Source organism: Pleurodeles waltl, chromosome 6 (genome assembly GCF_031143425.1).
Source record: "Pleurodeles waltl isolate 20211129_DDA chromosome 6, aPleWal1.hap1.20221129, whole genome shotgun sequence".
Lineage (NCBI taxonomy): Eukaryota > Metazoa > Chordata > Amphibia > Caudata > Salamandridae > Pleurodeles > Pleurodeles waltl.
The window spans coordinates 1646483574-1646500183 of record NC_090445.1 but is presented as its reverse complement, the minus strand read 5'-3'; the positions used below and the strand labels follow the sequence as shown (position 1 = coordinate 1646500183).

Sequence of the window (16610 nt, the reverse complement as noted above, 5' to 3'; positions counted from 1 at the left end):
ACTTGGGGGGCCCTCAAGTGATCCCTGGGGGGGAGCCAGACACTGGCATAAAGAAGCATTTACAGATAACATGCCTTGTTTTAAGCAGAAGCATGTTATTTCATTTTTAAAAAGGTAACAGCACTTAACTGCAATGTTTAAATAGGTCTAGACATATTTAAACATTACCATCTTCATAAAAACAATTGTGAAAAATTCTGAGGGGGGCCCCAATGATTTTTATTTTCAACTGGGGGAGGGGGTGCAGCATTAAAAAGTTTGGAGACCACTGCCGTAGATTGTGACTCAAACGCATAACTGAGGGAGAGGCAGATAACAACAGTTAAAGCCCGAGAAGACGTCATTGCCACAGCTCCTGCCTTGAGCAGCATGAATATAGTTCATATATTAAAGACATCCTTCAAGTCAAGGGCCCCAGCAGCAGTCGTACCGCTGCTTTTAAACAGTCCTGTTGGGGTCCTGCCCAGAACAAAGGGAGTGGTGGTTCATTATTGCTTCAGCGCTCAGTGCACCAGCCTGCAAAATCCTCCCACGCAGAGACGAGGCGGCAGGGATTAGGCTCACTTGTTTACCTTTACAAAGGAAGTGGGGGTGTAGGATGGATTACAATTGTTTGTTATAAATCCTTTCCTTGCTTGGAGAAAAACATTTCAGAATAACAAAGGAGCCCTAGAAAATCGAAGGAACTTGCGGTGCTGCAAGAATAACAGGTGGGAAGCCTTAAACAAGCTTCACAGCTGGTACTTTAGATGATAACATGTATCCATATTACTTAGTCACTCACTGCATCCTATTAGCAGATTTAAATGCAGCTTCAAAGTTACATTCACACTGTCAATTACTCTTACATTTGCCAAATATGAACTTCTCTTGATGAAATTTGCCACTTTCATGCAAATCCAAGTCTATGTTAATAAGGCCATTTGTATGCTTGAGAAGGTTGAGAAGAACTTTGAGCCAGACTTAAGGCCTGATTCACAAAGTTAAACTTACACTTTTGTGTAAGATTTTTTTTTTTTGTTGGTATACACAAACTACGAGTTAATAGTAACTTTATGACTTCAGAGACCCCACAGTCGGGGCGAGAACTCCTCACTTAAAAAGTTAGGACAGGTCTATATTTTTATGGGGGGGGGTTCTCCACCCTGACTGCAGAGTCACCACAGTCATAAATTTGCTATTAACTCGCAGTTTGTGAATACTGAAAAAAAGTCAACTTACACACAGATGTAAATTTCATTTGTGAATCAGGCTCTAATAGTTAGGCAGACCCAGTACTCTGTCACAGGCGTGAAGGAGTACCTTGCCCACCAAACCCTTGGTCCGCCCAGTAAATTCTTGAATTGCGCAGACTAAATTTTCCAACGGCAAAGCCCCCTTTGGTTCCAGCAATGGAAAACTTACTCAGAGTAGGGCTATATCAGCAAATTATCAGATGGTGTGATGTTTCATTTTTTCCTGTCTGTCACCATCAGAAAAACACCTGGCTGTCAGAGAGAGAAAAAAATAAATAATGACCACTGCACCCAGGGGAAAAACTCTCTGCCTTTGGGGATCATTAGTTATTTGATTTTTTAAAAACAAACTCCCACTTTGTGAGAGTATGTAAAACAAACAGTTTGGTGGACAGCCAGCAAAATCAGTGACGACAGTCCACCAAACATTTTTTACCTTTGGCCCAAATTTACACAGCCCTTGTGCTGCAAAGCCATCTTGGGTGGCTCTGCGTGGGTGAGTAAATCCAGAGCAATACAAGGCAGGGAAGTTGCTGCTGTGTGTTGCTGTGTTGGGAAGGCATTTCAGGGGTGGATTTTGGCTGTTCCCTCGCATCCTCCCATGGATTTTAGCACATTCCTAGATTTACTATGACTGATAAACCTGGAAATGTGTACAATGCCTTCCCAGGTCAGGCATAATGAGGAGAAAAAGGTTCCTTTCTCCACACCATTTCCTCTTTCCACATGCGCTGCATTCTGCAGCGCCCCTGGGGTGGCATTAGAGTCTGGCGCTACCTCAGGTTTACGAAAACTCGTAAATCTGGAGCAGTGTCAAAATGTAATGGGTGTTGCAGTGGCACGCCCGCAGCAACACCAATTGCACACTACTTCCACGCAAAGTGCTGCTTGTGAAGGGGCTAAGGTTACAAGGTGGCATTAAATCACACAAAGTGGCTCAAAGCCACCTTGTAAATACGACGCAGTGCATAGCTCCACCGGAGCATCACTAGAAGTGACGCTCCGGTGGCGCTAAGGGCTCTTAAATAAGCCCCTTACATTATTAAACTGAGCCTGTTTGACAGCTTACCTAACTCCTACTTGTTCTTTTAACAGTGTTAAATGACAAGCATAACGGTTTGCGACTGTATCACTCTTCCGACTTGTAATTCATTACAATACATTCAAAGGATTTTTAACATCAGGAATCAGCTTGACATACTAAGAAAGCTTTACATATCCTACGGAATACCCTGCTCAAGATCTGTCATGAAGATGAGACCTTCGCATCCACAAAGACCTTTAAGAGGGGACAATCATTCCATTCTCTCGGGTGATTTCTCCATTAAGATGGCAAACTGTGTAGTGATCCCCTACAATGGCTCAGAAATTATAAGGGTAGTGTTTTACTGTAACATTTAAATATTTGACAGCTATAAAACTTATAGGAGTTTTTACTTTCCTTCCTTTATCTACATATGGAATAGTGAGCAGTTTGTAAAATATAGCTGTTGCAATATATATATATATATATATATATATATATATATATATATATAGCTTACTGCTAAATAAGGTGGAAGGTTGGTTTTCAAATTCCTATTCACCTGTGGGAACATCACTAAAATTCTAGAGGCATTAATCATGAACATAAATCCTTTATGTATTTTGGATCTCAAGCCATACATACTATATCAAAACAAAGGCGCAGGTTAGGGACAATAGTGCCATAATTTATGAAGCTATTGTTGTACTTTGCAGTGTTAGCAGCAAAAATGGTGGCGCTAAATGTGGTGCAAGGGTTTACAAAGTGGCACAATGCATGCATTGCCCCACTTTGTATATATAACGTGGTGTGTCACACTATCGCCACATTAGCGTCTTAAAATGAAACTAATATGGCACTAGGCACTTCTTAAATTTGGGCCTCTGTCCGGTAAGAAGAGCCAAATTGTTGTGCCCAAACTGCACTGGCTAGACACCACCACCCAACCACTCACAGCCCCTTGTTTCATCCCTTGGAGCACAATAGCTTTAAACTAGTGGCATGGCCGCTAATGACTTAACATATCATTAGCGAGAGGTAGCAGAGGAGATACAACAGAGCTCACCATCCACAGATTAATGAGTAAAACAGAAGAGGAGGGGGAGTAAGAAGAAAAGAATCAAAACAGAAACAAACAGACAAAGAAGAACAGAGAAACTGACAGAGAAAGGAAGCTGGAAAAGGAGAGATACAAAGCTCTAAACGGGTGGAGACATAGAAAGAATGAGAATGTGAAAGAGTGAAGATATTATGCAAGAGAGAATAAAAACATTTTGTGGAGTAGGGCCTGGGGAAGCCAAGGGAGGGGTAGACATGTGTGAGGTACAAGAGCATAGGCATGGGTGGTAGTGTTGCGGGGGTTGCTGCAGCACCCTGAAAATAACAATGTTGTATTTCAGAAGGTAAATGAGCAATAAAAATGGCTTTAAATTTGTTCTCACATTTGATGACTCAAAGATGGAGTTCAAATGTCAGGCTATTTCTTCTGACAAACTGCTGCTCATTCTTGTGGCATGGAGATTGGTATTTACTTTTCTTTCTCTGACTTCAAAGTTAGAAGATTTTGTAAATGTTAGTATCTGACAATCTTGATGGGGTACAGGCAATGTGAAAGGAAAGGTTGTAAACGTCAGTTTTTGTCTAACAAACACCATTTAAATGCTTGTAAAAGAGTTGTACAAAGATTTCAAAATATATCATCAGTTAGGAAAGCACAAATAAAGTAGTTTTGTAATTCTTAAGTGTGATGAAAACAAAGATTTCAATAGGATCAAAGCAAATCAATATACTTTACTTGGTGATGTTCAAGTGCTATATTCTTGCTTAAAACCGATTTCAACACATTATTGTTAGTGCACATTATAGTTTTATCAGTAAAACTGCTTGTCAGTGCCCAGATCAATGGAAAATGTGCTGTCAGTAAATGACGCTGAGCTACAACACTATGCTCAAGTGATATATTCACAGTAGTGTGCTCCAAAATGCATGCCTGCCTATGTACCACATCCTTTCCACTCCCCTGAATGGGCATGACTCATTTGCTATACTTGTTCTTTATATGATGCTTGGATTGTTTTTCACTCTCTAAGACTTAAGTGGTGTAACATGGATGACAGCACCCACAATCTGAAAATTGTGCCTGTACCACTGGTAAAGAGAGCAGGAACTAGCTGAAGAAAGAAAGAGTGTATGCTAGAACAAATGAGAGATTGGAAAATCCATCGAGAAGTGCTAGACCATGGGAGGGTCGAGTAAGTAGTAGCAAAATATAAGAGAGAAAAACAGCAATAGGGAAATATGTGTGGTGGTAAATTAGGGAAAGAAAGTGAGAGAACGAGAGGGAGACAGGAAGACTGAAAGAGAATATCTATGTGATGATCACTCTTCCCTTTTCAGGATGTGTACCTTTTCCAAACCATCAGCAGAAGTAACAGCGAGTTGGTCAGTGCATATTTGCTAGATTTAGCAGCTATCTTGTTCAGTACAGTGGATCTGCTATGACATTCAACAAGGTCTGGGAATGTTATATTACTGTCCCCTTTCGCTAGAGAATGTTAAGTCCTAGAAATAATTAGAATTGCTTTCCAATAAACATGCACGTCAGCGTTTTGGGCAGACAGCCGCTCAATTATTTCTTTTAGAATATCTGGTCCAAGCTTTTGACATTCTGAAATCTAATTTCCAATATTAAGACGCTATAAAACATAGTTTCAATCAGCCATAAATCCGCGGGATTCAGTTATTTCATTAATGATGTTGCAAATGGATGCCAAGCGATTTTAATTTTCTTTTCCCCACATGGCCCCCATTGATTTGGGATCTTTATTCATGAAAAATATATTAGAAATTCAATTACACTCTAAGCAAATACGGAAGAACTTAAGTAAAGCAGATCAAATGTTCCTCCATAGTGTTTAGCTTTTACTGAACAGTTTCTGCAAAATCTTCTACAAACACTTGAATTCGAACCAGAGGTCATGAGAAGCGAATTGCTGGAATAATTGATCTTTATTTTTATAAATGAGATTTTTCAATGTATAAATTCAGATGATGGATGACTTGTGTGTATTGTAAACCCACATAACAGGGCAGAGATTATCTGACAGCTGTGTGGCTAATTTTAACGGACCTTCAACTTTGAAACTTGGAATTAGGTGAACTGTACATAAGTGCCCAGACTTTGAGGACAGGCCACTGCTAATGGGTGCTTTGCTTTTACGCACAATACTAATCCCAATAACCAACAGATAACAACATTGGACTAATCAATAACCTTGGGTTCCAGAGCAGCTTATTGCTCGGCGTAAAGTGCTCCAGCGCCTCTTCAGGGGTAGTAAGCGCTATATAAGTGCCTCTTTATAAGCCCTTGCGCCACATTATACCCGCATCAGGTATAATGTATGCAAGGGGGGTGTTCCCCAGCAGGGAGGCCCAAAAAAATGGCACAGTGAAATTTGCAAGATTTCACTGCGCCACTCTAGTGTCATTTTTTTACACCTGCTCAGGGCAGGCGTTAAAGTGACGAGAGTGCATTAGCCTATGAGCCTCCCTGTGCTTTGCTGGACTAGTGCAAACTTTTTGGCACTAGCCCAGCAAAGCACCACAATAGCATCTAAAATGTTGACGCGATTGTCCTAATGTGCACCATGGTTTACTGTATTATAAATACAGAGCTACCACGGTGTCATTAGGGGGGGTGCAGGGTGACGCAAGGAAACTGGCGCATCTGAGCCGATGCGCCAGTTCCTTGTAAATATGCCCTTCATTCTTACATGCAGTAGTTAGACCTGTGTCTTACCACATCACTCCATTCTTGAAAGAACTTAATTGTTTCCCCAAGATGATAAAATCAATTTAAAGTGGCCTGCGTAACTTTCAAGACCATTCACATTGGGTATGGTCCTTCACAAACATTTTGAGATGAACATATAAGAAACACAAGTATAGTAAGAAAGTAGTTGAAAGAACCAAAAAATGCATTCTCTAGTCTCCCAGGCATTCTCAGGAGAACTAACTCCTTTGATCTGGGACATTCATCTAGAAAAATTGTGACACCAAGAAGACCTTCACCTGTTTCTCAAAAATGATGCAACTCTTCCAATGCCACTTGTATCTGGAGCCCTACATCTCCTGTGCTTTAACATTTACAGTGCCCTTCCCCTCTCTCCCTTGCATGTATGCTTACACCACCCTTCATAGCCTTAAAAAACCTCATTTTTTACTTGATGTCCACTCTTTTATTTTGTCTCACCTACACTAATTTTCACCATACTTCAAAACGTCAAACGTTCTTACCAACTAAGCTCAAACATGTATATTCAAATATTCACTCTAGCCCACCACTTCTCCCTTTCTGCCTGCTCTTCATTTCTTCTTCTCCCTCCAAATATTCTTCCTGCTACCTCCTCAGGTAAGATGCTTCCCATTTCCTACAATGCCCATTTACCTGTCTCGTGAACTGTATTGCCAGTTTTCAGACTCTGTTTGTAATTTATAGGTTGCCCACAACACATATAAATTCTAATCCTAGACTTATGTCTCCATAGAATTTTAACTGTAAAGTGCACTAAATATTATCTTGGTAAAGTTGGGTTGGACAAAAATGCAAAATACCAAAATAACACACACTCACTTGTACTTAGCAATAAGCATATATCCATCATCCAGACATCCATGCATGTGGAAGGTATTGTTGTGTTTACATATGTGAATGATCTGAGTTTATTTATACTATCACAACTGCCAGAGAGGGACCTGCCCACTGACACCAATTTCTACTTTGTTTGATGAAGTTCAGGTGAGGATGAGGGTAACAGATGTGTGAGATGTTGTACAGCTGCCTAACTTGGCATCATATTTAGTTTGCAATTCAACTTATGAAAACATGTTTTATCCCAATGGCATTTATTATAAATTCTATGTATTTATATCATCTTTGTTATGTTCTGTATAGGTCATATCAAGTGTATGCATGCATATTTTTAAAATGATGTTTTCAATATGCTAAACTACACAATTTTATAATGTTAAATAAAGTGATCCTTATCCATTTGCCTTAATAATGCCATAATTGCAAACTGGGTTTTAGTCCTCATATATCCTGAGAAGCTCTAATTGTTATATTAATTTAATTAGGAAATGACAGGCATATTGTGACCATTAAAGACAAATTGCCTATTATAATTAATGAAGCAGCAGTCTTTTGTCATTATTTCTATCAGGCAAAGCTACTGAAACTAAGATAAACCATTTCAATTAAGCACTTTCAGCATCAATATTAAATTGCTCAAACATCGAGAAGAGAAAATGAGTAGAATATGTATCATACATCACTTAGACGAAGTAGAGACAGATGACTTGGTAAACTTTCCCAAGGCAAATGTGCATATAGGCTATTGTAATACGAAAGCTTGATTCCATTGTCTCAATAATTACCCAGAAGGGGTATTTCTTTCTAGTTTAAATGATGATGATGACAAGTATGAAATGGTTATCTTAGATATATGTATGGAAGTGGTCATCTTAGGTATATGTTTAGATCAAAGCTTCTTTCACTCCTTTGCTAGTAAATATGTAATACCAATCAATAAGTTACCTTATTCTGTTGGATTTTTCCTGAAATATTTAGACACATTCTGAAGCCTAGAGGGTAGAAAGATCAAGGTGCTGCTAATCAAGGGCTAGGTTTTTAGAGAGAAGATATGGGCCTGTTATGTCATGGGGAAGGCCATCTCGACTAGGCTTTAGCCAATGCAAAGTATCATTTGAAAGCAGCCACAAATAGAGTTTTTTGACATTGTAAAGTAACACGTTATTGGTAAATTAAATTTTCCAGGCTCATATTCAATCATTGTTCTCTTTTTTGGCATATGTGAGTTTCTCATCACATCAGAATCCTAGCTAGGCCTCATATGTGCAGATATAGAAGGGAAGGTGGTATAGCAGTTGATACTGTTGTTAATGTTTGTTGGACTCCAACAATGTTTCATGAAAAAACCTAAACATTGCTTTAAGTCTATAGTCATGCATTTTCCTTAAAAGGGGATCACCTTCTGAACAATGATGAATGATTAATTTCACAGGTGTCTTTTTCTCACTTTTTTGTCTTGATTTCATTGCGTGTTGATGTCAAACCTATTTGTGTGCATGCTGGGATATTTGGCAGTTGCTTTGTGTAGTATGTACAGCAAAACAAACGTTCTCACATGATCTTCGGTTTGCCCATCTAAATAATTTGTGACCTGGATAAGAGCAGATTCATCGTCTTTTATATGTAATATTTTAAGTACATCCTTGAGGGCATATTTATAACTGGGCTTGCCTCGCTCTTGCACCATGCAATGTGGTGCATCCAAAATGTGGTTTAGGAAGCTGTGCAAGTCCAACTTGCGTGTCCCTGAGTGGCTTCATAAATCTGAAGTAACACAATGCAGCACAAAGTGCTGCGTTGTGTTTTGTTGCCTCAGGGAGGTTTTCCATGGGTGTTGCTTTGGTGTTCCCTGCAAAACCCATGGATTTTGATAAATTCCCAGATTTACCAGAAGTGCTAGACCTGGGAGTGTGCCAAAATGCTATGACTTTCCAGATGAAGAGCAACAAGGAGAAATATATTTATTTCTCTATGTCACTTCCTCTTGCTATGTCTGCAGCACACACAGAATGAGGAAAATATCATAGGGATTTTTTTTTTTGCAGGAAGCTGCCCCTTCCTGCAAAACACAGAATCCTCATTACAATGCAGGCACCCTTGCACTACTTGCACGGGTGCTTGCCAATGGCAGCCAAAATGGCACCAGCCCAGGGACAAAGGCAGGAACACACTGTATTCTTTTAAACACAGACCATTCCTGCCCTTTCCCTGAGATGCAATGCAGCACAGCAAGGGGACTTGGTGCGCTGCTTCACATTCTTTTTAAAGATGCCCCTTGATCACATAGCAGGTGGGAATAATGGTGTGTTGGGAAATGTCAGGATGTCCCAGAAGGTCAGGGCTCATGAAAGTCCATTGATACCGCTGTAGAGCCAGTTAAATGCCACTGAAATTGGACTCATTTAGTCTACACTCTACAAGCTTTCCTGAGTACACGACCACTCAATCAAAGCTCCAAACTTTCCTTCTGACCCTTCTAACAATGTGGCCATTATGCTCCTCTAAAGATCACTTTAATAAGAAGCACCAAGTTTAGCTGCAATAAAACATGTTACATTTCTCATTGTACACATGGGCCATGTGCAAAATCAGAGAACTCAGGGTCATGATCAGTTTACATGGTTAAAATGTTGACAGAGATGTTTGTGTAAGCCAATCCCTTAAAGAAGAGAAAGTTCAGATGCTGCCTAGATAAACATTTGAAAAGAAGCTAGAGCCAGGGGTGGGTCCAGAATTCTCAGAACTACTATTTAGTCTCCATAAGTTAAAGGACAGTGAAGGCCCGGATTTGAGCCAGAGTGCAAGATGTCATCCAAAATACCAGTACTATGAATGGGTGTAATTGAAGTTACCAGACATTGCGAATGCTAGGTAAAGAAGTGCAGTTATGACTGAAGGACAAATATTCCCTTGTGCCCCGGGAGAGACTGTGTGTTCCTGAAGCACATTCAGGACCACGAGAAAGGGTGTGAGTTTAAGCATAAAAACAGTAGCGCTTGACACACACCTGCTATGTAAGAGGCAAAGATGAACTGTGGTAGATATGATATGATATATGATGTAGTTTGATATATGATATGAAATGATGTGATATGACATCAGTAACGCTATGCTGACAGGAAGCGGAAGATGATCAAATGATCCCCATCTTTAAGCAAAATTAGGTTAAGGAAAGGAAACTGTGCATGTTGATTGTAGGATGAACTACCTGAATCCCTTACAAAGAAAGCAAAAAAAATCGCTGCACATGCAATGTGGAAACTCTTTTCATGTTAAGGACATGGGGTTGGATTTAATTCTTGATTGTAATGATGCTCTGTTTCAACAGCAACCAAGTATCCTTACTGCCAATAATGAGGTCCTCCTGTAGAAGTTAGATGCAAGTGGACCTTGGTTTAATCACAGTGGAGGCTACTCCTATCTCCGCAGTGATCAGACCTCTCTGACGGACCTGTGGAGCAAGGGCCATCGGATGCAGACCTCTAATTCTCACCACCTAATTTAGATGGACAGAATTAGAGGTCAGGTGTCACTGTCTGTCACCGCCAGGAAAACCCAGTCAGTAAGCAGCAGTGAAAAATTTAATTTTGTAGGAAAGAAATCCCACTTCGGGGTTTTCATTTTGAAAAGAAAAAAGAAAACAGTTTGGAGTAAGTTATGTTGCTGGGGCCCTGCACCAACACAAAAAGCCATTGACAGGAACCACCTTGACGGATGTTCCTGGCAATGCTCTAACAGTGAGCACCAGCTTAGCGGTCATTTCTAAATTTGGCAGGCAGCATCTCTGCCACTTTTCTGTATTACTTCCTGGCAGAGAAAAGGGCTGCCAAATTATAACTAAGACCCATAGTATTTTTAATTTTAAAAAGCAAAATATTGCTCTATGAAAAGCAAAATGACATGTTGTGTGGGTCAGACAAACACCGTAGTCAAAGACCCTCCCATGGAGTATAATACTAAGGGAGAAATCAAAGGGAATTTATGTAACTCCCAAATTCCATATGATGGTCACAATGGAAGGGAGCCATAGAACTAACAGATGTAATTAAAAAGTGCATACTTTCATGCCACACTTACTGGGAACCTGACAGCAGAAGACATGTTGCAGTGCATCGAGATGGGTGCAAAGTTATAGAGAGATTTCAGCACATCCTTGCTGAATGAGTTCCAGGGGACAGAGGAGAACTGCTCCGTGATGGAGGTCTGGGGGCACGTGCAGATCTCATCGTCATTGAACCTGTTGATGAAGAAATACAGGGTTAGTTTAATAGAGCTTATTTCTTATTGGGCCCACAGGCCAAGATTTACAAAGCTTTTCGTTGGGTTTGAGTTACTTTGTTAACACAGACCCCATGCAAAATATTTTTTAGGATTTACAAACCAACACATATTGTTATTTGTGTTGGTTTGTAAGAAAAAGTAACATAAGCCACTGTGCAGGTTCATACCTGTGCTACCACCCATGTTTTTTTACACAAATCCCTATCTACTAACAACAGTGGACAGGATGTTGCACCAAAAATTAACACCACTTGAATGCAGGCATTAAAAGAAGAAAGGCCACATATATGGAAGGATTTAGCATCACAACTGGTGAATTGGGCCATTTGCAGCCATCAAAAAGCCTTACGACATGTACTTAACCCCTTTTTGCGATCCAGTGACCTATTACTGAGTCGCAAAATAGGGTTTGCGATTCGGTATTAGGAAGGTGTGTGTTAAGGCCATCCCTTCCTAGTAGCGACTTCAAACTGGTGGAAGCCATTTGCAAGGGACCACTTCCCCTTTGTGAATGGGTGAACCAACATTTTTTCAGAGCAGGCAGTGATCCCACAGGCCACTGCCTACCCTTAAAAAATAAATACAAAACATTTTATTTGTTTAAAAAATGCATCCCGTTTTCCTTTAAGGAAAACGGAGTGCATTTAAAAACACTGCCTTATTTAAAAAGCAGTCACAGACATGGTGAGCTGCCGACCTCAGCAGGCCATCAGCCCTGTGAGTGCTGGCCATTCCCAATGGGTCACATATTGCGACCTGCCTCATGAATATTAATAAGGCAGGTCCCTTGTGACCCATTTGGGAATCGCAAACAGTGTCTGAGACACTGTTGTACATTGCATTTTGCAACTTCCTTATTGCAAGCTGCAAAAAGTTGTTATTAGGAAGCTGCAAATCTATGCAATAGTACATGTGGCCCAAAATACTTTTATTTCTCCTAACTTTTCCCACTTTGAACATGTGCTGCAATGTATAGCACACTACAGTGCAAGAAAAACTGTAAAGTCAGTCAAATCTAGTATTTTGTACTGGAAGGGTACGCTTCCAGTACAAAATCTATACTAAAATCACACAGACACCTTTGCACTATGGTACGGAGGTGTATGCGTGGTCCTTGGCAGCATAATTATGTGTCGTTGCTAGGGAGAGAGGAGGATAGCGCCATATCTGTATAGATATGGCGCAGTTCTTGTCTCTCCTACGCACGCAACGCGGCTCAGCAACTATGGGTACTATACTGCGTTGAATGAGAGTTTTGTAAATCTGGGCCTCAGTCTGATCTAGGCAGTAATCGTGATTGGGTGCAAATAGAAGTCTATGTCAATATCAGAACTACAACATATGCAAAATTACTGCTTCGATATAATGTTTTTCTCCCACATAAATTTCACCAGATAAAACATGTAGTTATTTTTGCAGGTTAAAAAAATCCAGTAAAATGAGCGCTGCAGCTTGGAATAGAAAAGCAGGTAGCATTATCTAATTATCCCCAAGCACGACCTGCAAAATTATGCAGCAGAAACACAGAGGGGGGAAATTGAAACCAGTAGTATCAGTAATTCCTTGTGTTGTATTACCACAACACTTTATCGAGGCCTTTGTAATTAGGTGCTTGGGCACAGATTTACTAAAGTTGTGTGTTGCGCCAGTTTAATGGCACATCCCTGACATAAAATCCTTTTTGGCATTTACTAAGCCATGCAAAGCCACTTTGCTTGGCTTTGAGTAGTTTAGAAATACAAAGTAACACAAGTTGCCATGTAGCGCAGCCTTGCATTACTTTGTGTCTGTTAAGTATTTCACGGGTAGAGCATGGGCGTTTCCATGCACCCACCCACGGATTTTGACACCATCCTAAATTTACTAAGGGGAGTAAACCAGAAATTGCGCAAAAGGGTTATGCCTCCCCGAAGAAGGCATAATGAGAAGAGGTATCTTTATTTCTCTTCTCAACTTCCTCTTCCAATGCGTACTGCATTCTGAAGCATGCATAGACAGAGGAAATTGCTTCTAAGCATTGTTTTTGTGCAGGAAGGCATACCTTCCTGCATAGAAACATTCCTTCCTGTAATGAGACACTCTTGCATTATGGTTCAAGGTTGTCTGCGTTGGTGCTAGGCAGTGTCCAGTGTGTCAGAGCTAGGAGACAGCAGAAATGTGCCATAGTTTAGTAATTATGGCATGTTTCTGCTGTCTTCCTCTCACGCAAAGCAGCACAGCAACGCAACACAGCAACTTTGCATGAAATGTAGTAAAAATATGTCCCTATTTGTGTGCCCTGGTAGCTTCTAAAACACATTAAACACATATCACTCTATCCACATTTACAAAATAATTCTGGCTCACAAAACCCCAAAAATATGACCAGTGTTAGAAATCCATGCCATAGTGCCGTTTTTGATAGGTGTACAACTTAACACAAAAGATCACTGGTATACCAGGCATCCTTAGGGTGAGTGTACTCCAGACTTTCTGCTGTACACCTCCCGTTTTTAGCTGTATCTTTTTGTTGGCCTTAGGGCTCTGAGCACTTTATCACTGCTAACAAGTGCTAAAGTGCATGTGCTTCTCACCTAAACATAGTGACATAGGTATATCCACAAATGGCATATTTAATTTGCTAAATTCCTTGTCAAGTGGTATCCCCTAACCCCGGGCCGGTAGATTAAATGATATTACTGGGCCTGCAGCACTTTTTGTGGCCCCCACTTAAGTTCCCCCGGTTACATGTCCCAGGCCTGCCATTGCATAGCCTGTGTGTGAAGTTTCACTGCCACTTCGAATTGGCATTTAAAACCTCTTGCCAAGGCTTAAACTCCCCTTTTCTTACATATAAGTCATCCCAAAGGTAGGCCACAGGTGCCCCATAGGGCAGGGTGCCATGTAAGTAGAAGGCAGGACATGTACTTTTAAGCTGAATTAAATTACCAGAAGTGATAGGACAGCCAATCTATTTAGTTCATCACGGAAGGACGGCTCAACCTCACAGGCTGTGCTTGATATTTCGTATACTGTAAGTATTAACCTCCGCCCAGGGAAAATGTCTTGATGGCCTTGTCTCTGGTAGTGAACCACTGTCCGAGGCAGAGATCACCCATAGTCTCACACCCACTGTCTATCCATCTCCGCACAGACATGGAGTTTGCAATTTGTACAAAGGGCTGTACCACCAATAAGGGCATATCTGGGGCGTATGGTGCACGCCTGATAACCCGCCAGACCACCTCCTCCCAGACCCCGGCCATCATTCGGATGATTTTAGAGAAGGTGGGGGGGATCCTTCGCCTCATCATCAGCAGGAGCTGTAGTGATTTTTCCTCATGCATGCCCCGGAGGAGCATCCGCTCTCAATTGTCTTCTGTGTCAAACCAACGAGCCGCGTGTTGCAGTTGGACCACTATATAATAGAGTTCCAGGTGGGAAACCCCAAGCCCTCCCTGATTCCATGAGCATGAAGGGTGGCTAACCTAACACACTTATGCCTGGGTCCCCAGAGCAGGTCAACTATCAGGCTATCTAGAATCCGAAAATAATGTTGGGCAGTCGTGTACATTGTACAGGGCAATATTATCATTTTTGATATGGAAATCCTAACCATTAAGGATAATGGAAGATCCCTCCAGAATCGACTCGAAGTGCGGACAACCTCCACCACTCTGCCAATGTTTAGTTCAAGATACATCAGGCAGTATGGGTCAGCTGTATCTCAAGGTATCGGTCCTCCCTCAACTACCAGGGCAAACCCACCTGTCAAGCTCTTCTGCTGGAGTTCCCATCAGCCTGCCTAATGGAAATAGTTTGGACTTGTTTTGGTTAATATAACTTCCTGAGACCTTCCCAAATGCACACATGATATTGAGTAGGACAGGCACATAGTAGGTCGGTTGTCGTAGATACACCTGGGCATCGTCAGTGTATAGGGAGACCATGTGAGTGGTCGCTCCCAGTGTAAACCCCCACGGGCTCATCGCCTGCCAGGGAGTCGCCACCAAAGGCTCCATTGCTATTGCAAACAGGAGCAGCGAGATGGGGCAGCCCTGTTGCATACCTCTATTGAGTCGAAGGGGATCAGATACTGCTCCACCTGAGGGCACTCGGGCACATGGGTTGGAGCATAGGAGGCGGACCCATCTGATGAATCCAGGTCCCAGTTCCACCATCTAGAGCACATGCCATAGAGACTCCCAGTTCAGAGAATCAAATGCCTGCTCAGTATCTAGGAAGGCCTAGGTATAATTGTCTGTTTGGAGTTTGGGTGCATGTTAAAGGTGGGTTAACCATCTTGAGCTGTGCAAGGTGTTTTGCCTTGAAATAAAGCCCAATTGATCCAAGTGTATCAGAGTGGCCATTTTGCAAAGCAAACAGGCTGCTAGGACACTGCTAAGAATTTTCATGTCCATAATTAATAAAGATATTGGCTTATAGGCCAGCGTGGCTGTTGAGTCCTTGCTCGGTTTTAGTATCTTGATCACTTTTGCCTCTCGAATAGAGGCCGGCAATGTACCGACTTTCAATGCCTCACCATAGACATCTGACAGTAGGTCACTCAGCACATCTGCATACTTGTGTTAGAATTCTGTGGGCAGTCCATCGCTGCCTGGCGTCTTTGTGGTTTTTTTTGGCACGTTATTGCCGTCTAAAATCTCCTCTCTAGAGAACGGGGCATCCAGTGCACCAGGAGGAGTCCTGGTCCAAGTGGGGGAGCTGTACCTCCAACAGATACTCAGATAAATCCTCAAAGGATGGGGGCAGTCTCTCAGTGTACACTGCACTGAGATGGGTGAAAAACACTTTATTGATTGCCCTTTGTGTGTGGACCAGAGCTCCTGTGTCCGTGTACATTGATAGCACAGTGGGGTCCAGGGATTCCTGTCTGATCAGCCTGACTAATACAGCACCCATCCCGTCGCCTTCAGTGTGTAGGCGATGCCTATAGGCTATGTAATTGTGTTTTTCTAGTTTGTGTTATTTGTCTATCAGTTCAGTGTGTGTCATGCAACAAATCACCAGTACCTTCAGGTCAAAGGGAAGCACAGCCTCAAGCTTGCTCAGTTTCCTTTCTTGCAATTATATATTGCTTTCTAACTGGTGTCAAACCCGTAAGACGTAGTGATGCAAACCCCTCACACAACAACCTTCATTGCCTCCCATTCCACGGCTTTGCAGCTTTCTGAGCCCCAGTTATCCACAAAGTAGTGTCAGTGAGTCCTGGATCGTCAATATGAATGGTGGATCTGTTAGAGCCTCTGCCCTAAGACACCATAAAGGTATTGCTAGGTGACACGGTCCACTCCCAAAACCCAGCAAAACTGGGGAGTTGTCAGAGACATATCTAGGTAGGTAAGGGATGTGTCATCAACTCTGGGCACTAGTTCGCCAGTAACAAAAAAATAATCTAGTCGACTAGAAGTGTGCATCG

The 16610-nt window shown here is 41.7% G+C and overlaps 1 protein-coding gene across 1 annotated transcript in view; it reads right to left on the bottom strand.

Annotated features, from left to right (window-relative positions):
• DBH (dopamine beta-hydroxylase) overlaps window positions 1-16610 on the bottom strand; it is a 434022-nt gene that overhangs the window by 29980 nt on the left and 387432 nt on the right. Inside the window, exon 13 of the mRNA XM_069242302.1 lies at window positions 10988-11147. Within this exon, the coding sequence (XP_069098403.1) occupies window positions 10988-11147 (160 nt within the window). The remainder of the gene's footprint in view (window positions 1-10987; window positions 11148-16610) is intronic.